The sequence below is a fragment of the Mustela nigripes genome, chromosome X (genome assembly GCF_022355385.1).
Source record: "Mustela nigripes isolate SB6536 chromosome X, MUSNIG.SB6536, whole genome shotgun sequence".
Classification (NCBI taxonomy): domain Eukaryota; kingdom Metazoa; phylum Chordata; class Mammalia; order Carnivora; family Mustelidae; genus Mustela; species Mustela nigripes.
This window is the reverse complement of record NC_081575.1, coordinates 88237821-88256057: the sequence shown is the minus strand read 5'-3', so window position 1 is coordinate 88256057 and position 18237 is coordinate 88237821. Positions and strand designations below refer to the sequence as shown.

The 18237-nt window shown below is 37.2% G+C and overlaps 1 protein-coding gene across 2 annotated transcripts in view; it reads left to right on the top strand.

The window, feature by feature from the left end:
* USP9X (ubiquitin specific peptidase 9 X-linked) overlaps window positions 1-18237 on the top strand; it is a 162332-nt gene that overhangs the window by 93721 nt on the left and 50374 nt on the right. For both annotated transcript variants that reach the window (XM_059385039.1, XM_059385040.1), the window contains exons 15-20: window positions 8632-8719; window positions 11488-11830; window positions 13556-13651; window positions 14442-14653; window positions 15945-16185; window positions 16975-17124. In XM_059385039.1, the coding sequence (XP_059241022.1) occupies window positions 8632-8719; window positions 11488-11830; window positions 13556-13651; window positions 14442-14653; window positions 15945-16185; window positions 16975-17124 (1130 nt within the window). The remainder of the gene's footprint in view (window positions 1-8631; window positions 8720-11487; window positions 11831-13555; window positions 13652-14441; window positions 14654-15944; window positions 16186-16974; window positions 17125-18237) is intronic.

The following is an 18237-nucleotide window of genomic DNA, read 5'->3' as shown; positions in this document are numbered from 1 at the left end:
ATAGCTTACAGTTCTCTAGAGTAATGGTTATTTTCTAAGGCTTGGGTAAGGAAAGTACATAAGATGGTACTCCAGCAGCTTATTTTAGAAAGTTAGAAAGGGCTTAAGGAATTTTGTTAAGGGGTTCCTAGATGGCTTAGTCGGATGACTATCAGACTCCTGATTTTGACTCAGATCATTATCTCAAGGGTCATGAGATAAAGCTCCAAGTCAGGCTCTGCTCTCAGCAGGGAATCTGCTTGCCATTCTCTATCTTTGCCACCCCCACCCCCACCCTGCCAATGGTGTGCTTATTCTCTCTCTCAGATCTTTTTTTAAAAAGGGGGGGGTGAGGAATCTTGTTGACATGTCAAAACTAAACAGGAGTTGGCTCTCACTGGCAAAAATTAGGTCAAGATAAATAAAAATAACTAAATCCATTGAATAAAATACAGACCCCTAAGTCCATGCTGAAAGAAAGGGAAGTGTACCAACTAATACATGTAGAACATGTGATGATAATTTGGGGAAAAAAAAAAATGGGATGAGGGGTTTCATTTTTTGAATGGTGGGAGTAAGATGCTCAGTTGACCTTATTTTTTTTTAAGACCTTTTTTTAAGACTTTTTTTTTTCCTCTGCCATTATTATTTTTTTTTTTTAAAGATTTATTTATTTATTTGTCAGAGAGAGAGAGCGAGCGAGAGCGAGCACAGGCAGACAGAGTGGAAGGCAGAGTGGAAAGCAGAGGCAGAGGGAGAAGCAGGCTCCCTGCGGAGCAAGGAGCCCGATGTGGGACTCGATCCCAGGACGCTGGGATCATGACCTGAGCCGAAGGCAGCTGCTTAACCAACTGAGCCACCCAGGCGTCCCTAAGACTTTTTTTTTTTTTTTAAGATTCTTTGTTTTAGAGAGAAGGGTCCAAGGGGGTGGTGGGAGAGAGAGCAAGAATCTCAAGCAGACTGTCCTCTGGGTGTGCTGCAACCCAACATGCGGCTCAGTCTCAGAACCTTGAGATCATGACCTGAACCGAAGTCGAGTTGGACACTTGTCTGACTGGGCCACCCAGGTTCCCCTCAGTGGACCTTTTCCTTAACCATTTCACTGAAATTTTAAATAATCATTAAAAGTACTTGGGAACTATTCTACAGGATACAGAAAATAGGGAAACAATTATTCAAGAAAATCTCTTGAGAAAGAGCAGCAGGAATTTGTAGCAGTGGAGCCACAACTTTTACTTCCTTCCTTCCCACAACTGCCAGTCTAGGGCTGTGGTTACACTATATGGCATTTCTTATCTTGCCCAGTTACGTTTTGCAGAAGTTCTCTTCTAAGGCAGTCATGGTAAAACAGAGACTCCGTTATCCTGAAGTGTATGCTCATGGGACTGAAGCTTTACTTCAGGCATGGTAGGCTGAGAATACTGAAGCTCCAGTTACTTCCTTTGCAGCTAGCTATGTCATAAGATGGAAATTCTGTGCCTAGAGGAACAAACTGAGGAAATCGGGGGCTATTACTGTTTCCCACACACTAGTACCACTCATAGAGGCAGAGGTATCACGCTGGGAGAAGCTACTTACTATGTTATTACCAGGTCCTGTGCAGTGGCATAGAAGTTCTGCCCAGAGGGAGAGAGACAGGCTGAGAGGACAAAGAGCCCAGCAGTTAGGCTTGAAGGGATTGACCTTATTTGGACCAGAGCATACTATTCCTAAGGATTTTTTTTTTTTTAAGATTTTATTTATTTATTTGACAGAGATCACAAGCAGGCAGAGAGGTAGGCAGAGAGAGAGGGGGAAGGGAAGCAGGCTCCCTGCTGAGCAGAGAGCCCAATATGGGGCTCCATCCCAGGACTCTGGGATCATGACCTGAGCCAAAGGCAGAGTCTTTAACCCACTGAGCCACCCAGGTGCCCCTCCTAAGAGTATTATTAAAAGCAGTGGAAATTTTGGTGAAGAGCAATTAAGAGGTAGCTTGTAGTTCTCTGTACTCATATTAACCCACAAAACAGCAGAGCAACCAAAAGTTGAACAGAGTATCTAGATAAAGAGAGCCAAGATGAGCCCTCCTGGGAACATAGTCAACCCTAGGGGTCACAAATGTTCTGTACATGCATTAGATTGCTCCCACTCAGAAGCAATCAGAGCAAGACATGGACAAGTTGAAAACATTCTTCAGTCCACACACCAATCCATCAACAAAGGTTGTAAGCTTCACTGGCTCAAGGACTTAAATTCAGTTTCTGACCAAACACTGGATGAATTACAAGCAACATGATGCAAGGGCAACTATTAAGAAGCCAGGCTTAAAAGTAAAATTTATCCCATTTAAAAGTAAAAGGAATAAAATACATCCCTTGTAGTCAAAAAGACTATGTTTCATAGCCAAGACTACCCTTGTGAGTGATGAGGAAGAAAAAAAAATCTCTGGTACTACTACTCCTTGACTGAATGTGGGACAAAAACTACTTGATCTATGATGGTAGCCTCCAAGCCACACTCCTACCCAGTGGGTAACAGGTAATCTAACTAGTCAAGGGGACTTAATAACAGCCTTTGACCAGTAAGGGGCTAATGCTGAACCAGTAACAATCTACAGGTAGCAAGGCTGAAAGAGTAAAAACAAGGAAGAAAAACACTGTGGGTGAAATAGACTTGACTGAGTTAGTTCAGCCTAGTCCCTAAACAACCTAACAAACACCACCAACCCAGGGAGTGAATGGGTGGTGGCAGTATTCAGGTTGCTACAGTACATTTAAATACCGAGATTTCAGCCATAAATAAATAAATAAATAAATAAATAAAAAGTCTCACCCATACATACACAGACCACAGAAACTTCCTCTGAAAGGGCCCAGATTGTAGACTTTGTAGATTAAAAACTTGAAAGCAGTTACTTACAGTTACACTTAAGGACCTGTTGGAAATTTTGTCTGAAGAACTAAAGGGTAGTGTCGTGAGTTTAAGTTGATAATGGCAATAACAAGATAGAGTTTTTTTCTAAAAAAGAGAATCAAATGGAAATTCTCAAGTTGAAAAATGCAGTACCTAAAATGAAAAATTTGCCACAGGGGCTGAACAGTAGATTTGAGCTGGTGGAAGAATCAGTCTGTGAAGATTGATCAGTAGAAATTATGTAACCTGAAGAACAGTGAAGAAAGGATGAAGAAAAATGAAGAGAATCTTAGGGAAATAGAGGACACCATTAAGATTACCAACTTACATGTAATAGGAGTACTGGAAGGATATGTGGGGGAGAGAAGGGAGCAGAAAAAGACATAATCACTGAAGACTTCTAGATTTCATTGAGAGACATTAACCTATACAAGAAGCTTAAAGAACTCCAAGTAAGTTAAAGTTAGAGAGACCTAGATGCAGGCACATCATAGTTGTTCTTACAATTTTGAAGGATATTTAAAAAAAAAAGACTTCACAAGGAATCAGGAGTAAAATTAACTATTGTGTTTTAGAACTTCAGAGATCAGAAGGCATTAAGATAATGTACACAAAGTGCTTGGGCAGTGGAGGGACCTAACAGCTAAGAATCTTATATTCAGCAAAACTATTTTTAAAAAATGATGGCAAGGGCGCCTGGGTGGCTCAGTGGATTAAAGCCTCTGCCTTCGGCTCAGGTCATGATCCCAGGGTCCTGGGATTGAGCCCCGTGGCAGGCTCTCTGCTCAGCAGGAAGCCTGCTTCCCTTCCTCTCTGGCTGCCTCTGCCTACCTGTGATCTCTGTCAAATAAATAAATTCATTTAAAAAAAAAAAAATGAAGGCAAAATAAAGACCTTCCCAGATAAATACTGAGAATTTATTGCAAGCAGATTTGCCATGCAAGACATGCTGAAGAACATAATTAGGCTGACAGTAAGTGACATGAGATAGTAATTCAAAACTCCAGGGGAGAAATAAAAGAACTATAGGCATACCTTGTTTTATTGCTCGCTGAAGATAATTGCATATTTTACAAATTGAAAGTTTGTGACAAGTCTGCATCAAGCAATTTTATCAGTGCTATTTTTCCATTACACATCTCTGTTACATCTTGGTAATTCTCACAGTATTTCAAATTCTTCCTTTGTACTTGTTAAGGTGATGTATGATTGATGATTATGACTTGACCAACGCTTAGATGATTGGCATTTTTTTTTGAAAGATCTTACTTATTTGAGAGAGAGAGATCACAAGCTGGGGAGAGAGGGAAAGAGGAAGAAGCAGACTCCCCACTGAGGGGGGAGCCTGATAAGGGATTCAGTCCAAGGGCCTGAGCTGCAGGCTGAAGCTTAACTGCCACCCAGGTGCCCTGATTAGCATTCTTTAACAATAAAGTATTTTTGAATTAAGGTATTACATTGTTTTTAAAGACATAATGCTATTTCTTGCTTAGTAGGATATGATAACAATGTAAGTCTAAGTTTCATGTGCACTATAAAGCCAAAGGCTTCATTTGACTCACTTCATTGCAATACTTGATTTGTTTTAGGGTCCTGGACCCAAACTTGGAATATCTCCAAGGTATCTCCCCCAAGGAGATAGGGATATCTCCAAGGTATCCCTATAGAGGTTTTGAACACTATAAACCCATAGTGCATACCTAACAGGTTTCTTTAGAATACTCCAACCAGTAACAGCAGAGTGTACATTCTTAAGTGTAAATAGAATATTCTACAGAACAGAACATATTCTAGGCCATCAGCAGACCTCATTAACCTAAAATACTGAAATCCTATAAGGTAGGGGTTTTATCCATAATTGAATTAAATTATAAATGAAAAGGGAAATTTGGGGATTTCACAAGTATATGTTAGGTATATGCTCCTGGCTAACCAGTGGGTCAAAGAAGAAATGACAGCTGTGAAATGAGAGTAAACTGAGATGAGTGAAAACAAAATACCAAAACTTATGAGAGTTGCTAAGTCAGTGCTCAGAGGGAAATTTATACCTCCAGATGTTTATTGTGAAGAAGAAAGCAGATCAGTAACCTTCAGAAACTAGAAAAGAGCAGACTAAATGCAAAGTAGGGAGGAAGGAAATAATGTTGGAAGTGTAATCAAGTAAGTTAAGGGAGGAAAAAGAATTTCAAACTAAATGTTTTTCTTTTTAAGATCAGCAAAATTGACAAACCTTTAGCTAGGCTAAGAAAATGACTCAATTATGAAAATCAGAAGTGAGAGGGCATCACTACTGGTCTTACGAAAAAGTATGAGAATACCAAATTACGGAAATTGAAGAAGCAATAAAAAAGTTGTATAGACTTATGTCAAGTAAAAAGATTGAATTAGTAACCAGGAATCTTACCACAAAGTTGTTCCAGGACCAAATGGTTTCATTAGTGAATTTTGCTGAACATTTAAAGAATTATCACCAGTCTTTCAGAAACTCTTTAAAAAAAATTAAGGAACACTCCTTCTATGAAGTTGTTAGTTAACTACCCTGATAGTAAAATAATACAACGACATCAGAAGAAAACTGTAGACCAATATCCCTTATGAGTATAGATTCAGAATCATCAAAAATAAACCAAATTGGGCAACATAGAAAGTATTATGGGGTACCTGGCTGGCTCATTCAAAAGAGCATGCAACTCTTGATCTTGGGGTTGTGAGTTCAACCCCCCACATTGGGTGTGGAGATTTCTTAAAATCTTAGAAAAAAGGATTATGTATTGTTACTAATTGGAATGTATCTTTGGAACACAAAGTTGATTTGACACCTAAAAGTCCATTGTGATGCAGCGTATTAATCCAGTAAAGGAACAAAACTATGTGATCTCAGTAGGTGAAAGGTATTTGACAAAATATAACACCCTTCATTTTAAAATCATTCAACAAACTAGGAATAGAATGTAATTTTATCAACCTGATAAAGGGCATCTCAAAGATCTCACAGTTGATAGCCTCATACTTACTGGTGAAAGTGGCTGCTTTCCCCTTTGGAACAGGTATAAGACCAGGATGTCCATCCTAGTCACTTCTAATTTAATCTTCTGTTGCAGGTACTAGCCTGAGCAACTAGAAAAGAAAAATAAATCCTCACTGGAAAAGAAGCAAAACTATTACCACAGAAAACAACATCTGTATATAGAAGTCCCTAAAATCTATTAAACCTAATAAATGAGTTGATCTAGAATGCAGGAATTAAGATTACAATGTCAGTTGTATTTCTGTATGCTCAGCAGTGTGCAGCCTTAAAAATTTTATAATTTTATTTACAGTAGACTTACAAAGAACGAAATAATTAGGAATGAATTGAACAAAAGGAGTATCAAACATACACTTCTTTTTGCTTTTTTAAAGATCTTATTTTTTTGAGTACTCTCTACACCCAGTGCAAGCCTCAAACACAAAACCCTGAGATCAGGAGTCTCAGGCCCCACTGACTAAGCCAGCCGGGCACCCCCAAAACTTGTATGTACATTTTAAACTACAGGACAATATTGTTGAAAGAAGTTAAAGATTTAAAGTTTTTTTTGTTTTTTTCTTTTAAAGATTTTATTTATTTATTTGTCAGAGAGAGAGTGCGAGCAAAAGCGAGCACAGGCAGACTGAGTGGAAGGCAGAGTCAGAGGGAGAAGCAGGCTCCTTGCGGAGCAAGGAGCCCGATGTGGGACTCGATCCCAGGACGCTGGGATCATGACCTGAGCCGAAGGCAGCTGCTTAACCCACTGAGCCACCCAGGCGTCCCAAAAGTTAAAGATTTAAATAAAGGGAAAGACATTCCATATCCACTGAATGGAACTCTTAATATTGTTAAGGTCATAGTACTTTGCAAGTTGATCTACAGATTCAATGCAATCCCTATAAAAATCCAAACTTCTCTCTCTTTACAGAAATTGACAAGCTGATCCTAAAAATTATGGAAATGCAAGGGACCCTAGGACCCTAATAGCCAAAACAGTCTTGATGGTAAAAACCAAAATTGGCTGGCCTGTAATACTTCCTGATTTCAAAACTTAATGCAAAATAACCATAATCAAGACAGTGTGGTACTGACATAAGAATAGATATATGCATCAGTGAACTATAATTGATAATCTAGAAATAATAAATAGTTAAATTTATGCTTGACTTTTTTTTTTTTTTTTTTTAAGATTTTATTTAAGACAGAGAGCAGGAGGGAATACAACAAGCACAGGGGAGCTAAAGAAGGAGAAGCAAGGGAGCTCGATATGGCACTTCATCCCAGGATGCTTGGGATCATTACCTGAGCTGAAGGCAAATGCTTAATGACTGAGCCACCCAGGCACTCCTAAATATTTTTTAAGGTTTTATTTATATATTTGACAGAGAAATCACAAGCAGACAGAGGGGAAGGGGGAAACAGGCTCCCTGCTGAGTAGAGAGCCCAGTGTGGGGCCCCAGGACCCTGAGATCATGACCTGAGCCTCAGGTAGAGGCTTAACCCACTGAGCCACCCGGGCGCCCTTAAATTTATGCTTGATTTCTTAAAAGGGTGTCCAGAATGTTCAGTGGAAAGAAGTCTTTTTGGTAAGTGTTGCTGAAAAATATATGTATGTACATCTAAAAGAATAGTTTGATCCCCTGCGTCTTACATCCACAAAGCTTAAAAAACATATCATAGACCTAAAAGTATGAAACTGCTAGGAAAAAAATAGAAATAAATTTTTGTGGTTTTGGTTTAGGGGAAAATAACATTCTAAGAAGGTTGAAAAGTAAGATCTTGGACTTAACTACTTGCAAATGGTACAACCAAGAAAGTTAAATGACAAAAGAACAGGACAAAATAACTGTAAATCATATCTGATACAAAGGACTTAAATCCAGAATATATAAGAACTCTTTCAACTCAAAAGACAGCCCAGTTAGGAAATGGACAGAGGATCTGTATAAACATTTCTCTTGAGATAACAAATGGCTAAGGCACACAAGAAGACGCTCAATATCATTAGTTACTAAGTTAATGGAAATCAAAACTACGTTGAGATCCTATTTCACACATAAGGATGACCAAAAAAGTTGACAAAAATGTTTACATGGCCTTGCCTATACTAAAGACCATTGAATTGTACATTTTAAATGTGTGAATTTTAGGGTATTTGAATCCTGTCTCAAGATAGATGCTTTTTCAGATGTGAACTTTTTCCCCATAATGGGTTATAAAATAGACTCTAAACATTTGCATTCTGAGAGGAACCAGTTTGTTAGCCTTAGCCATAGACACTTGAATTTAATTTACTCTCATCTCATTTCTTACTAATAGTTTCTTTTAAAGATTTTTTTTATTTGACACAGAGAGAAAGGGAGGGAGAGCACAAGCAGGGGTAGTGGCAGGTAGGTAGAGGGAGAAGCAGACTCCCCATTGAACAAGGAGCCCATTGTGGACCCTAGGATCACTGTAAGCAGAAGGCAGACACTCAACCAACTGAGCCATCCAGGTGTCCCTGAAGAATTGTTCTTGGTGGCACATTTAATAGATCGCTTTCTTTTGGTTAAGTAGGAGAAAAATTGTTTTTTTGTAGGGAAAATAAGAGATAGGTAGAGAATAAATAATTAGTAAACTAAGCAAACTTAGTGAATAAATAATTAGTAAATAATAAAGAATTAATGACTTTTTGACTGACTTAATATCCTTTGGTTAAAGTCATCAGTGTTGTAGATCCATGTGTATAATGCATGATTTTTCTTAATTTGCAGATCATGAAGACTATGACCCCCAAACTGTGAGGCTGGGAAGTAGATACAGTCATGTTCAAGAAGTCCAAGAGCGGCTTAACTTCCTTAGGTTTGTTTTAAATCATCAGTGTTGTTCTCTTTATGACAGATCAAGAGTGCTTAGTTAATGTGCTGTATAGTTAGGTCATGTTAGGGGAACTTTTTGCCTGCCACCTTATATTCCCACATGGAAATGATTACCTAAAATTCAAAGGACATTTCCCTAACTGGTTATGATTAAATACTTTTTATTAAATTATTGGCTGAGTTTTTTCTTCTTTGCAGTATTTGAAGAGAGCACATTTTAAGATTTTTGGATAGACTTCTTTCTTCATATTTGTTTTTGCTAAAAATAAGTGTATTTTTGAAGAATAAATTCCCATATTTTGATACAGCCAGCTGGAGAGCCATAATCACCTTAATGGTATCCTAGTCGATAAGGAAATGGAGACAGGGGGCTGCTGGCTCAACACTTAAAGAATGGTTTTTGTCCACTGCTGCCTTGTTTATCCTTGCAGTGGCTGACAGAGGTGGTCCGAATGTGTCAATAACATTGTTCTGCTGATGATGAGGCAAAGAGGTTTATCCCCTTGAGCCATAGCTAAATGTAGTCCAAGGCTAAATTTGAATTTCCTCAGTGATAATTAGCCTTTAATGCTTATACACTTACAGATTTGAAATTGTTAAGAATTTTTGACGAGCAGTTTCATGTAAATTTAAAAACCACATACTGCAGAAATGCTTATTCAGTTCGTAAGTGTGCTAGGGGAAATGCTCAGATTGTCAGTGCTTTGGGAAATCTATTGCATTTATTATTTTGACATATTGGGGGATTTTTTTCTCCTGAGCTATGTTAATTATGGACTTGTGTATTACTAAACTATGTGTTTATCTACTGGAAAACATTTATGTAAATAGTTACATGATTTTAACTTTAAGAAAAACTCCCACCACCAGATTTTAAGAAGTTTGGCATTTGTTGAAAATGAAATTATTTTTCTGTGTGTGTTTTGATTTTCAACCACCCAAATAGAAGGACTTGCCTGTCTAGATAAAAAAAATCACTGTCATAGTGAGCCACTGTTACTGATTGGTATGTGTTGTATCCCTTAGGTTATATAGAACAGAAAAATGGTTATGATTCCTACTATCTTTTAAGTTTGTCGCAGGATCTGTTTTACTCCATGGTCTGTTACACCTGTTTACATGACCTATAGCAACACACTCAAGGGGAAAACACCTGACTTACTGCTTTACTTGTCCTGTATTAAATGGTTTATATTTAATCCTCATAGCCATGCAGAAGGCAGGTATTCTCCCCATTTGATTAAAAAGCAACTGGAGGTAGTGCCTGGGTGGCTTGGGGTTAAAGCCTCTGCCTTCGTCTCAGGTAATGATCTCAGGGTCCTGGGATTGAGCCCCACATCAGGGCTCTCTGCTCAGCGGGAACCCTGCTTCCCTCTCACTGTCTGCCTGCCTCTCTGCCTACTTGTGACTCTGTCTGTCAAATAAATAAATAAACTCTTCAAAAAAAAGTGGAGATCAGCATGGCTTAAACCAGCTTCTTTGAAATTTCGCAGCCAATATGGACACCACTAGATCTGACTCAAGGTCTGTCCTTTTTATAGTAGACAGTGATTTTTGCAAATCTATTTTGGAGCCTTAAGGCTTCTAAGGAACTTCCTTTGAGATTTCTAAACAAGCAGTGGAGATTTGATTTCTCATTTCTTCTTTCTTTCCCCCTCCTCCCAACAACTGGGACAGCCCCACTTGTATTTTATACATTGGACTTCCAAGTGGAGTTTTTGCTTGAAGAATGTTTTATTAAAAAACAACAATAGACTTCGAAAAACAATGTATGTCACCACAGAGGAATTTCATATTGTATCTGTAAATGAGAGGTAGCAGGGTTAGATGGGACTAGGTGCTAGAAAGCCTCTCATAGCTCCACAGTTCTCTTAAAATATCAAAAACCCTAGGATTGAGATCCCACAATGCTTGGAAGTAATGAGGGAACCCATTGACATGAAATACATGCACCTTACTCCATAACTGGGTGTGGAGCCATCATTATGTTAGCTAGAAATTCTGTGCTAATTTTGAATAAAGTGAGGTGTTCTCTTTTCCTGTCATTCGCAGATAGGTAGGTGGAGGAATGCTGAAAGAAATAGAGTTAACAGAAGAGATAGCTATAATGAAATTCGCCTTCATTGTCTTAATAACCAATATTCACAAAACTAAAAAGAGCATCACTGAATAATTGATAAGCATCCTGCTACATATGAACAGAAAAAGTTTAAGTCATACAGAAATTATTCTGTTTAAAGTGTCCAGGTACTGAGTGATGCGTATTTGACCATCAGAAAGCATTAAACTTAAAGAATTTTGACTTAAATTAGTTAATGAAATGTTTATGTGTGAAAGTAACTTGGAAACTACCTCATTTTCCAGTGATGCCTTAGAAGCAGAATGGTAAAACTCAACCCATTAAACATTAGTTTTACAGTAGCTGGTTTCAAAGATCAAACTGTTTAAAGTTCAGTAAACAAATCTTTTATTCAGTTTAGGCCCAGTTCCTGTCACATTGTAGGCGTCCAATATATGCTTTGTTAAATGAATAAATTAGTACCTAGTTGATTTTTTAATTTTTATTACTACTTTTAGTTTTTACTACAACATAAAAATTAAGTTTGGTAAGATATTAATAAGCACTGACATCTTTTTAACTGTAGTTAAATACAATTGTGATAGATGGATTATTATTACATATATTGATAGATTACCTTTCACCATAAAAATTAGGTAGATCTAATTGCTCATTTTTTATGTTTTTCCAAGATTTTTATTGAAGGATGGCCAACTATGGCTATGTGCTCCTCAGGCAAAACAAATATGGAAATGCTTAGCAGAGAATGCAGTTTACCTTTGTGATCGTGAAGCCTGCTTTAAGTGGTATTCCAAGTTGATGGGGGATGAACCAGACTTGGATCCTGATATAAATAAAGACTTCTTTGAAAGTAATGTGCTTCAGCTTGATCCATCCCTATTAACTGAGAATGGAATGAAATGTTTTGAGCGATTCTTCAAAGCTGTGAATTGTCGAGAAGGAAAACTAGTAGCCAAAAGGAGAGCATATATGATGGATGATTTGGAGTTAATAGGATTAGACTATCTTTGGAGGGTAAGTGAAAAGTAGGAACTTGATAAACATTCTTTCTGATGAAATTTTTCAAATAGCGAAAGGGGGGACAATTTTGCATCTAAATTATGTGTGTATGCTGCTCTGATGCTTGTCCCAGAAGGTAGTGATAGTTCATCTTTTATTGGGTCATTCGTCATTGGGTTTGTTTTTCTTCTCTCCCTTCCCTTCCCCCTCTGTCACTGATGATCCTTTTGTCTTTGCTTAGAATATGTCCTTCTGGGTGTGTTTAGAAATACACTGACCGTACACATTTTTCATGCCTCTCCATGGAAGTTACTGTTCTTTTCTTCATTCATTTAGTGTAGATCCATTCTCCTTCGGTATTAATGTTGTTACACATGCAGTGCTAAAACAGAACAGAGGAGAAGACTATTTAGAATGAACTACAAATATATATTTCATTGGCAATGTTTCAACTTGGGATGTTTTTAAACACCTGAGGGAGCGAAATACGATGTTTATTTTTTCACCTTTTTAGTCTCAATATATATGTTTTTTTAATTGAGATAAAATTGACACATTATATTAGTTTCACGTGCAAAACATACTGATTGTTATTTGTATCTGTGTGAAATGATCACCCCATCCATCACCACAGGCCATTACAAATTTCTTTTTTCTTGTGATGAAAACTTTGAAGATTAACCAATGGCAGCTTCTAAGAATGTAGTATAGTTTTATTAACTATAGTCACGATGGTGTACTTTACATCCTTGGTACTTATTTTATAAACAGAAGTTTGTGTCTTTTAATCACCCTCACCCATTTTGTCCATCCCTGTCTCTGGTAACCACCAGTCTGTTCTCTGTACCTATGAGATCAGTTTTTTAATTTGTTTGGTTTTTAGATAACCACATAAAAATAAATGAAATCATATAGTATTTGTCTTTCCCTAAATTTATTTCGCTTAGCATAGTCCCCTCCGGGCCTGTCCATGTTGTGGCAATATAGTATCAATGTATTATTTCTGTCTTCAAAAGTCTGGCCTGTTCACAGCAGTTCATATTTTTTGAATATATTTTTCTGCTGACCATGGACCATTTACTGTGTCATTCAGTTATTCAGACTTTTTCATTAAGTACTCCAGAATGTAAAAGTAGTTGGAGGAGAGAGAGCCTGTTGTTTTTTTTCTTTGGGTTTTTGTTTTTTCTGCTCATTACCCCTGTGCTTCACAGCCTTCCCTCTTCCTAGGCCTACAGAGGATTCAGCCTTAAAACATTTCCTCAACCCCCTAGAGTTCTGCACATAGTTTGAACACTACCAGTATAATTAGATGAGTGATAAAGACCTATAGAACTGGAGGGGCGTGTAGTGTAGCTCTTTGTCCTAAAGTGTATTTCATGCATATTTTGTTTCTTTTTAAGTAATTTGAATTCCTCCTTCAGTGTCTTACAACTTGGTTTCAAGGTGTCGATTTGCAGGGTTAATACTGGTCAAAGCATATTTTGTTCTTAGTAGTATGTGCCTTCCATTTTTAAATTGCTTTATTCAAAGACTTGAGTTCTATATTTTACTATTTTCTATGGTCTGGTTTGTTTTGTTCTTTTTTTTTACTTAATTTTACTTGATTTACTTGAATGTCAAATATAGCCTCAAATTATTACCAAGTAATGCATTGAAAATAACCAAGGGTGTGGGTTGAGTTGAAGTGTCCAGCTAAAATATTTCATGAACGTTGTTTATATTTGAATCTTTTGAACCTAGGTTGTGATTCAAAGTAATGACGATATTGCCAGCAGAGCTATAGATCTTCTTAAAGAAATATATACAAACCTTGGTCCGAGGCTACAAGTCAATCAGGTGAGGATTGACATTCACTAAAACTTCCACAAATTAGAATTCTGATTAAAGAACTCTTCACTGATAAGAATTTTTTCTTCAGTTCTGAATTAACTAAATTGTTCTGTTTCAACTCCTATTAAAAATACACCTAAAAGGGGAATGCCTGGGTGGCTCAGGCAGTTGAGCATCTGACTCTTGATTTCAGGTTAGATCTTGACTTCAGGGTTGTGACTTTTAAAAATATATCTATCGGGGCGTCTGGGTGGCTCAGTGGGTTCAAGCCTCCGCCTTCGTCTCAGGTCATGATCCCAGGGTCCTGGGATCGAGCCCCAAGTTGGGCTTCCTTCTCTCTCTTCCTGCTTCCTTCTCTCTCTCTGCCTGCCTCTCTGCCTATCAAATAAATAAAATCTTTAAAAAATATATCTGTCGAAAATATTTAGTCTCCCCATTATACAAAATGCTGTCCAAATTAATCTTGTCTTGATAATTACGTGAGGTGATTATTTTGAGTATAATTTTGGTATGAATTTTAAGTGAATTTCTTCTCTTGGTTCTGCCACCTACTCCAAAGTCCATTTTTTAAATATCTAGTTCATAACTTCTTAACATACATTACTCTAGCTTCCTTTGACAAAACATAGTATGTTTTACTATCAGTATAGACTTTGGTTAAATAACTTGGCTGTCTTTAAATAATTAGTTGTTGCCATCTTTAATTGAATTAATGTTTTTATATGTATTTTTGTTGTTGTTGTTTTTACATTTTAAAGCATCTTTTGACTGTCTTTATTTGGCCCATTATTTGTAGGTGGTAATCCATGAAGACTTCATTCAGTCTTGCTTTGATCGTTTGAAAGCCTCTTATGACACACTCTGTGTTTTGGATGGTGACAAAGACAGTATTAATTGTGCAAGGCAGGAGGCTGTTCGAATGGTTCGTGTATTAACTGTGTTAAGAGAGTACATAAATGAATGTGACAGTGATTATCACGAGGAAAGAACAATTCTACCCATGTCAAGGTTTGTGAATAACTGATCTTCTAATTAACTATTTGGTATTTTCCTAGACCTTTTTTCCCAGGATCTAGTTTTTGTTTGTTTGTTGTTGTTTTGATAGGTCATTAACTCTAGTTTCCTCTTTGTATTTTTTGTTGTTGCTCTTGCCATGACTTCAATACCTGTTAAGTGTTGCTAAGGGTAATACGGAGTTGAAGTATTTTGATGCCATTCATTTATACAGTTAATTGCATAGTAAGATTGGAGAATAATTGTAAAAACTCTTAAAGTGCTTTTGACAGGTAGCTGATACAGCAGGAAATACTTCAAAATTGTCTACTAACATTTCTTTTAAGGTCTTACCATTGAGTAATTCAAAGAGTATAATTTAGATATGTTTGTAGAATGAATGCAATCAGTATTTTAAAAGAGTTCTCATTGCTAACCATGAAATTATATAAAGTTGCTTTTTTTTTTTTAATATTTTATTTATTTATTTGACAGAGAGAGACATAGTGAGAGAGGGAACACAAGTGGGAGAGGGAGAAGCAGGCTTCCCGTAGGGCAGGGAGTCCAATGTGGGGCTCCATCCCAGGACCCCGGGATCATGACCTGAGCTGAAGGCAGACGCTTAATGACTGAACCACCCGGGTGCCCCTAAAGTTGCTTCTTGAATATATTTTTATTCGTTATATCTTCCCTGTGAGAAGATGTTATCAGGGGCGCCTGGATGGCTCAGTCACTTAAGCATCTGCCTGTGGCTCAGGTCGTGATCTCCGGGTCCTGAGATAAAGCCCCATTTTGAGCTCCCTGCTCAACTGGGCGTCTGCTTCTCCTTTTGGCCCTCTCCCCACCCCCTCCCTCTTGCTCTCTCTTGCTCGCTTACTCACTCTCATCTCAAATAAATAATTTTTTAAAAATATACTATCAATATAAATATTATTTGGATGTGAACTTTGATATTAATAATTTTTCAGAAAAAAATTACATATTTGGATTTTTGTTAATATTCTCAAGCTAGTTTATTTTTCATATTTAAAAATAGTCATAGTGGGACACCTGGGTGGCTCATTCGGTTAAGCTGCTGTCTTTGGCTCAGGTCATGATCTAAAATAAGTCTCACTTTCCTCATGTATAGGTACAAGAATAACAGTGGAAAATGATTGTTGTATTTTCAAGATCCTAAAAATAACAAGTATCCTTATTAGTTCACTTTTCTCTTGTTAAATAAGAAAATACTCAATATTAAGTTCATAGAAGATAAGAAATTCTTCTGACTAAAATGTTTTTTCCTTTTTCTTTCTTTTTCCCCCAGAGCTTTCCGTGGTAAACACCTCTCTTTTATAGTTCGATTTCCAAACCAGGGCAGACAAGTTGATGACTTGGACGTATGGTCTCATACAAATGATACGATTGGTTCAGTAAGACGATATATTCTCAATCGTATTAAAGCCAATGTAGCTCATACAAAAATTGAGCTCTTTGTGGGCGGTGAACTGATTGATCCTGCAGACGACAGAAAATTGATTGGACAATTAAACTTGAAAGATAAATCAGTAAGTATCTGTAATTACTAAACTTTTCAAGGTTAAACCTGCGGCACCTGGGTGGCATTGTGTGCTAAGCTATCTGCCTTTGGCTCAGGTCATGATCTCAGGGTCCCGAGTTCAAGCCCTCTGTCAACTCCCTGCTTCACGAGAAGCCTGCTGGGAAGTCTGCTTCTTCTCCCTCTCACTGATGCTCACCTGCTTTGCTCTCTATCTCTGTCAAATAAATGAATAAAATGTTGGGTTTTTGTTTTTTGTTTGTGTTTGTTTGTTTGGGGTTTTTTGGTTTTTTTTTTTTTTTAAGATTTTATTTATTTGTTAGAGCGTGAGCATAGGCAGACAGAGTGGCAGGCAGAGGCACAGGGAGAGGCAGGCTCCCCGCTGAGCAAGGAGCCCGATGTGGGACTCGATCCCAGGATCATGACCTGAGCTGAGGCAGCTGCTTAACCAACTAAGCCACCCAGGCATCCCAGTTTGTTTGTTTGTTTGAGGAATAAAATTCAAACCTGAGATTATTTTTCATTTCACTAGTTAACATTTTATTCAGTAAATGTTAATTGAGCATTTGTTATTTGTGAGGCTCTTTATTAGGTATTTGGATTGTAACAGTAAGACTGGCATTAATAGTACTTAAAATACAGTAGAACTTTTGTGAAAACAACTATTTGGTTGTTAGGCAGCACCTACAATTGGTATTTCTGGAAGTATTGCCTCTAGTTTGTTTTTTGGTAGGTTACTAACTTCTGTTTCGAATATTTTTTTCTTGTCTTTGATACTAACTTAGTATATTATTTTCAGCTAATTACAGCCAAACTTACACAAATAAGTTCCAATATGCCTTCAAGCCCCGATAGTTCTTCTGATTCCTCAACTGGGTCTCCTGGAAACCATGGTAATCATTACAGTGATGGTCCCAATCCAGAAGTGGAAAGCTGTTTACCTGGGGTGGTGAGTAGATGGTTTGAGCTACTATATGCAAGGCATTAAGAGACTAAAGAAATACAGTTTGAGAACAAAGAATAAAGAAATCGAGTTTGACCTCATATTGACCACCTGCCCCTCATTCCTCCCACCCAGCCCCCAGTTGAAGTAGAAAATTCATGTATATATTTTAACTCCCCCAGAACTTAAATACTTATAGCTTAATGTTGACCAGAAGCCTTACTAATAACACAGCCAGTTGATGAACACATATTTTGTATGTTATATGTATACTCATATTTTGATTGTATTATATAGTACATATAATATACTGTATTTTTATAATAAAGCTACAGAAAAGAAAATGTTAAAACCCTAAGGAAGAGAAAATACATTTATAGTACCCTCTTGTATTTGTGGGAAAAATGTGGTAAATGAATCTGTGAAGTTCAAACTCATGTTGTTGAAGGGCCGGCTATTTATATAACATTTTTTTTGTTGTTTTTCCTTGAGAAGTTTACACTTAATATGGCAAAATATCATATAACTATATAGTTAACCATCAACTTCAGAATAGATCTGAAAGGTGATCGTATTTTGGTTGAAATTTAAAACATTTCCCTCTAGATACAGTATGGTTAGGTTTATATAAAATGAATCTGTTATGCAGCTGAATTAAAACTCTTTACTATATAAACTTGGAAAAATAGCACTGTATCTTGATTCATACCACAGAAGTGAATCCTTTCTTCACAACTGTTTTTGTAGGATGTGCAGTCTTTTTCAAGTTGTCCTTAACATATTTTGTGCCTAAAGAAACAGTGATTCCTCCCCTCCTTACCCTCTCTTTCCACCCCTCCCCAAAAGAATTTTAATGGCTATGATAATAACCAGCTACTCCAGTGTCAGAAGAATAGGCTCCCTTAGAACAGTTGGATTGGGAATTTAACTATTAGCAGGCATGACAGCTTTTGGCATATATGGAGTCTAACTTACATGTATGAGAGAAATAATTAAACATAATAAAAGCTGCCTCACAGAAATTACTGGAGATAGCTTGGGTAATATATTCGGTCTTGTATCATGAAGGCTTTCTACAGGTGGGAGGATTGGGTAAGGGAGGCCATTTTAGAGAGAGTG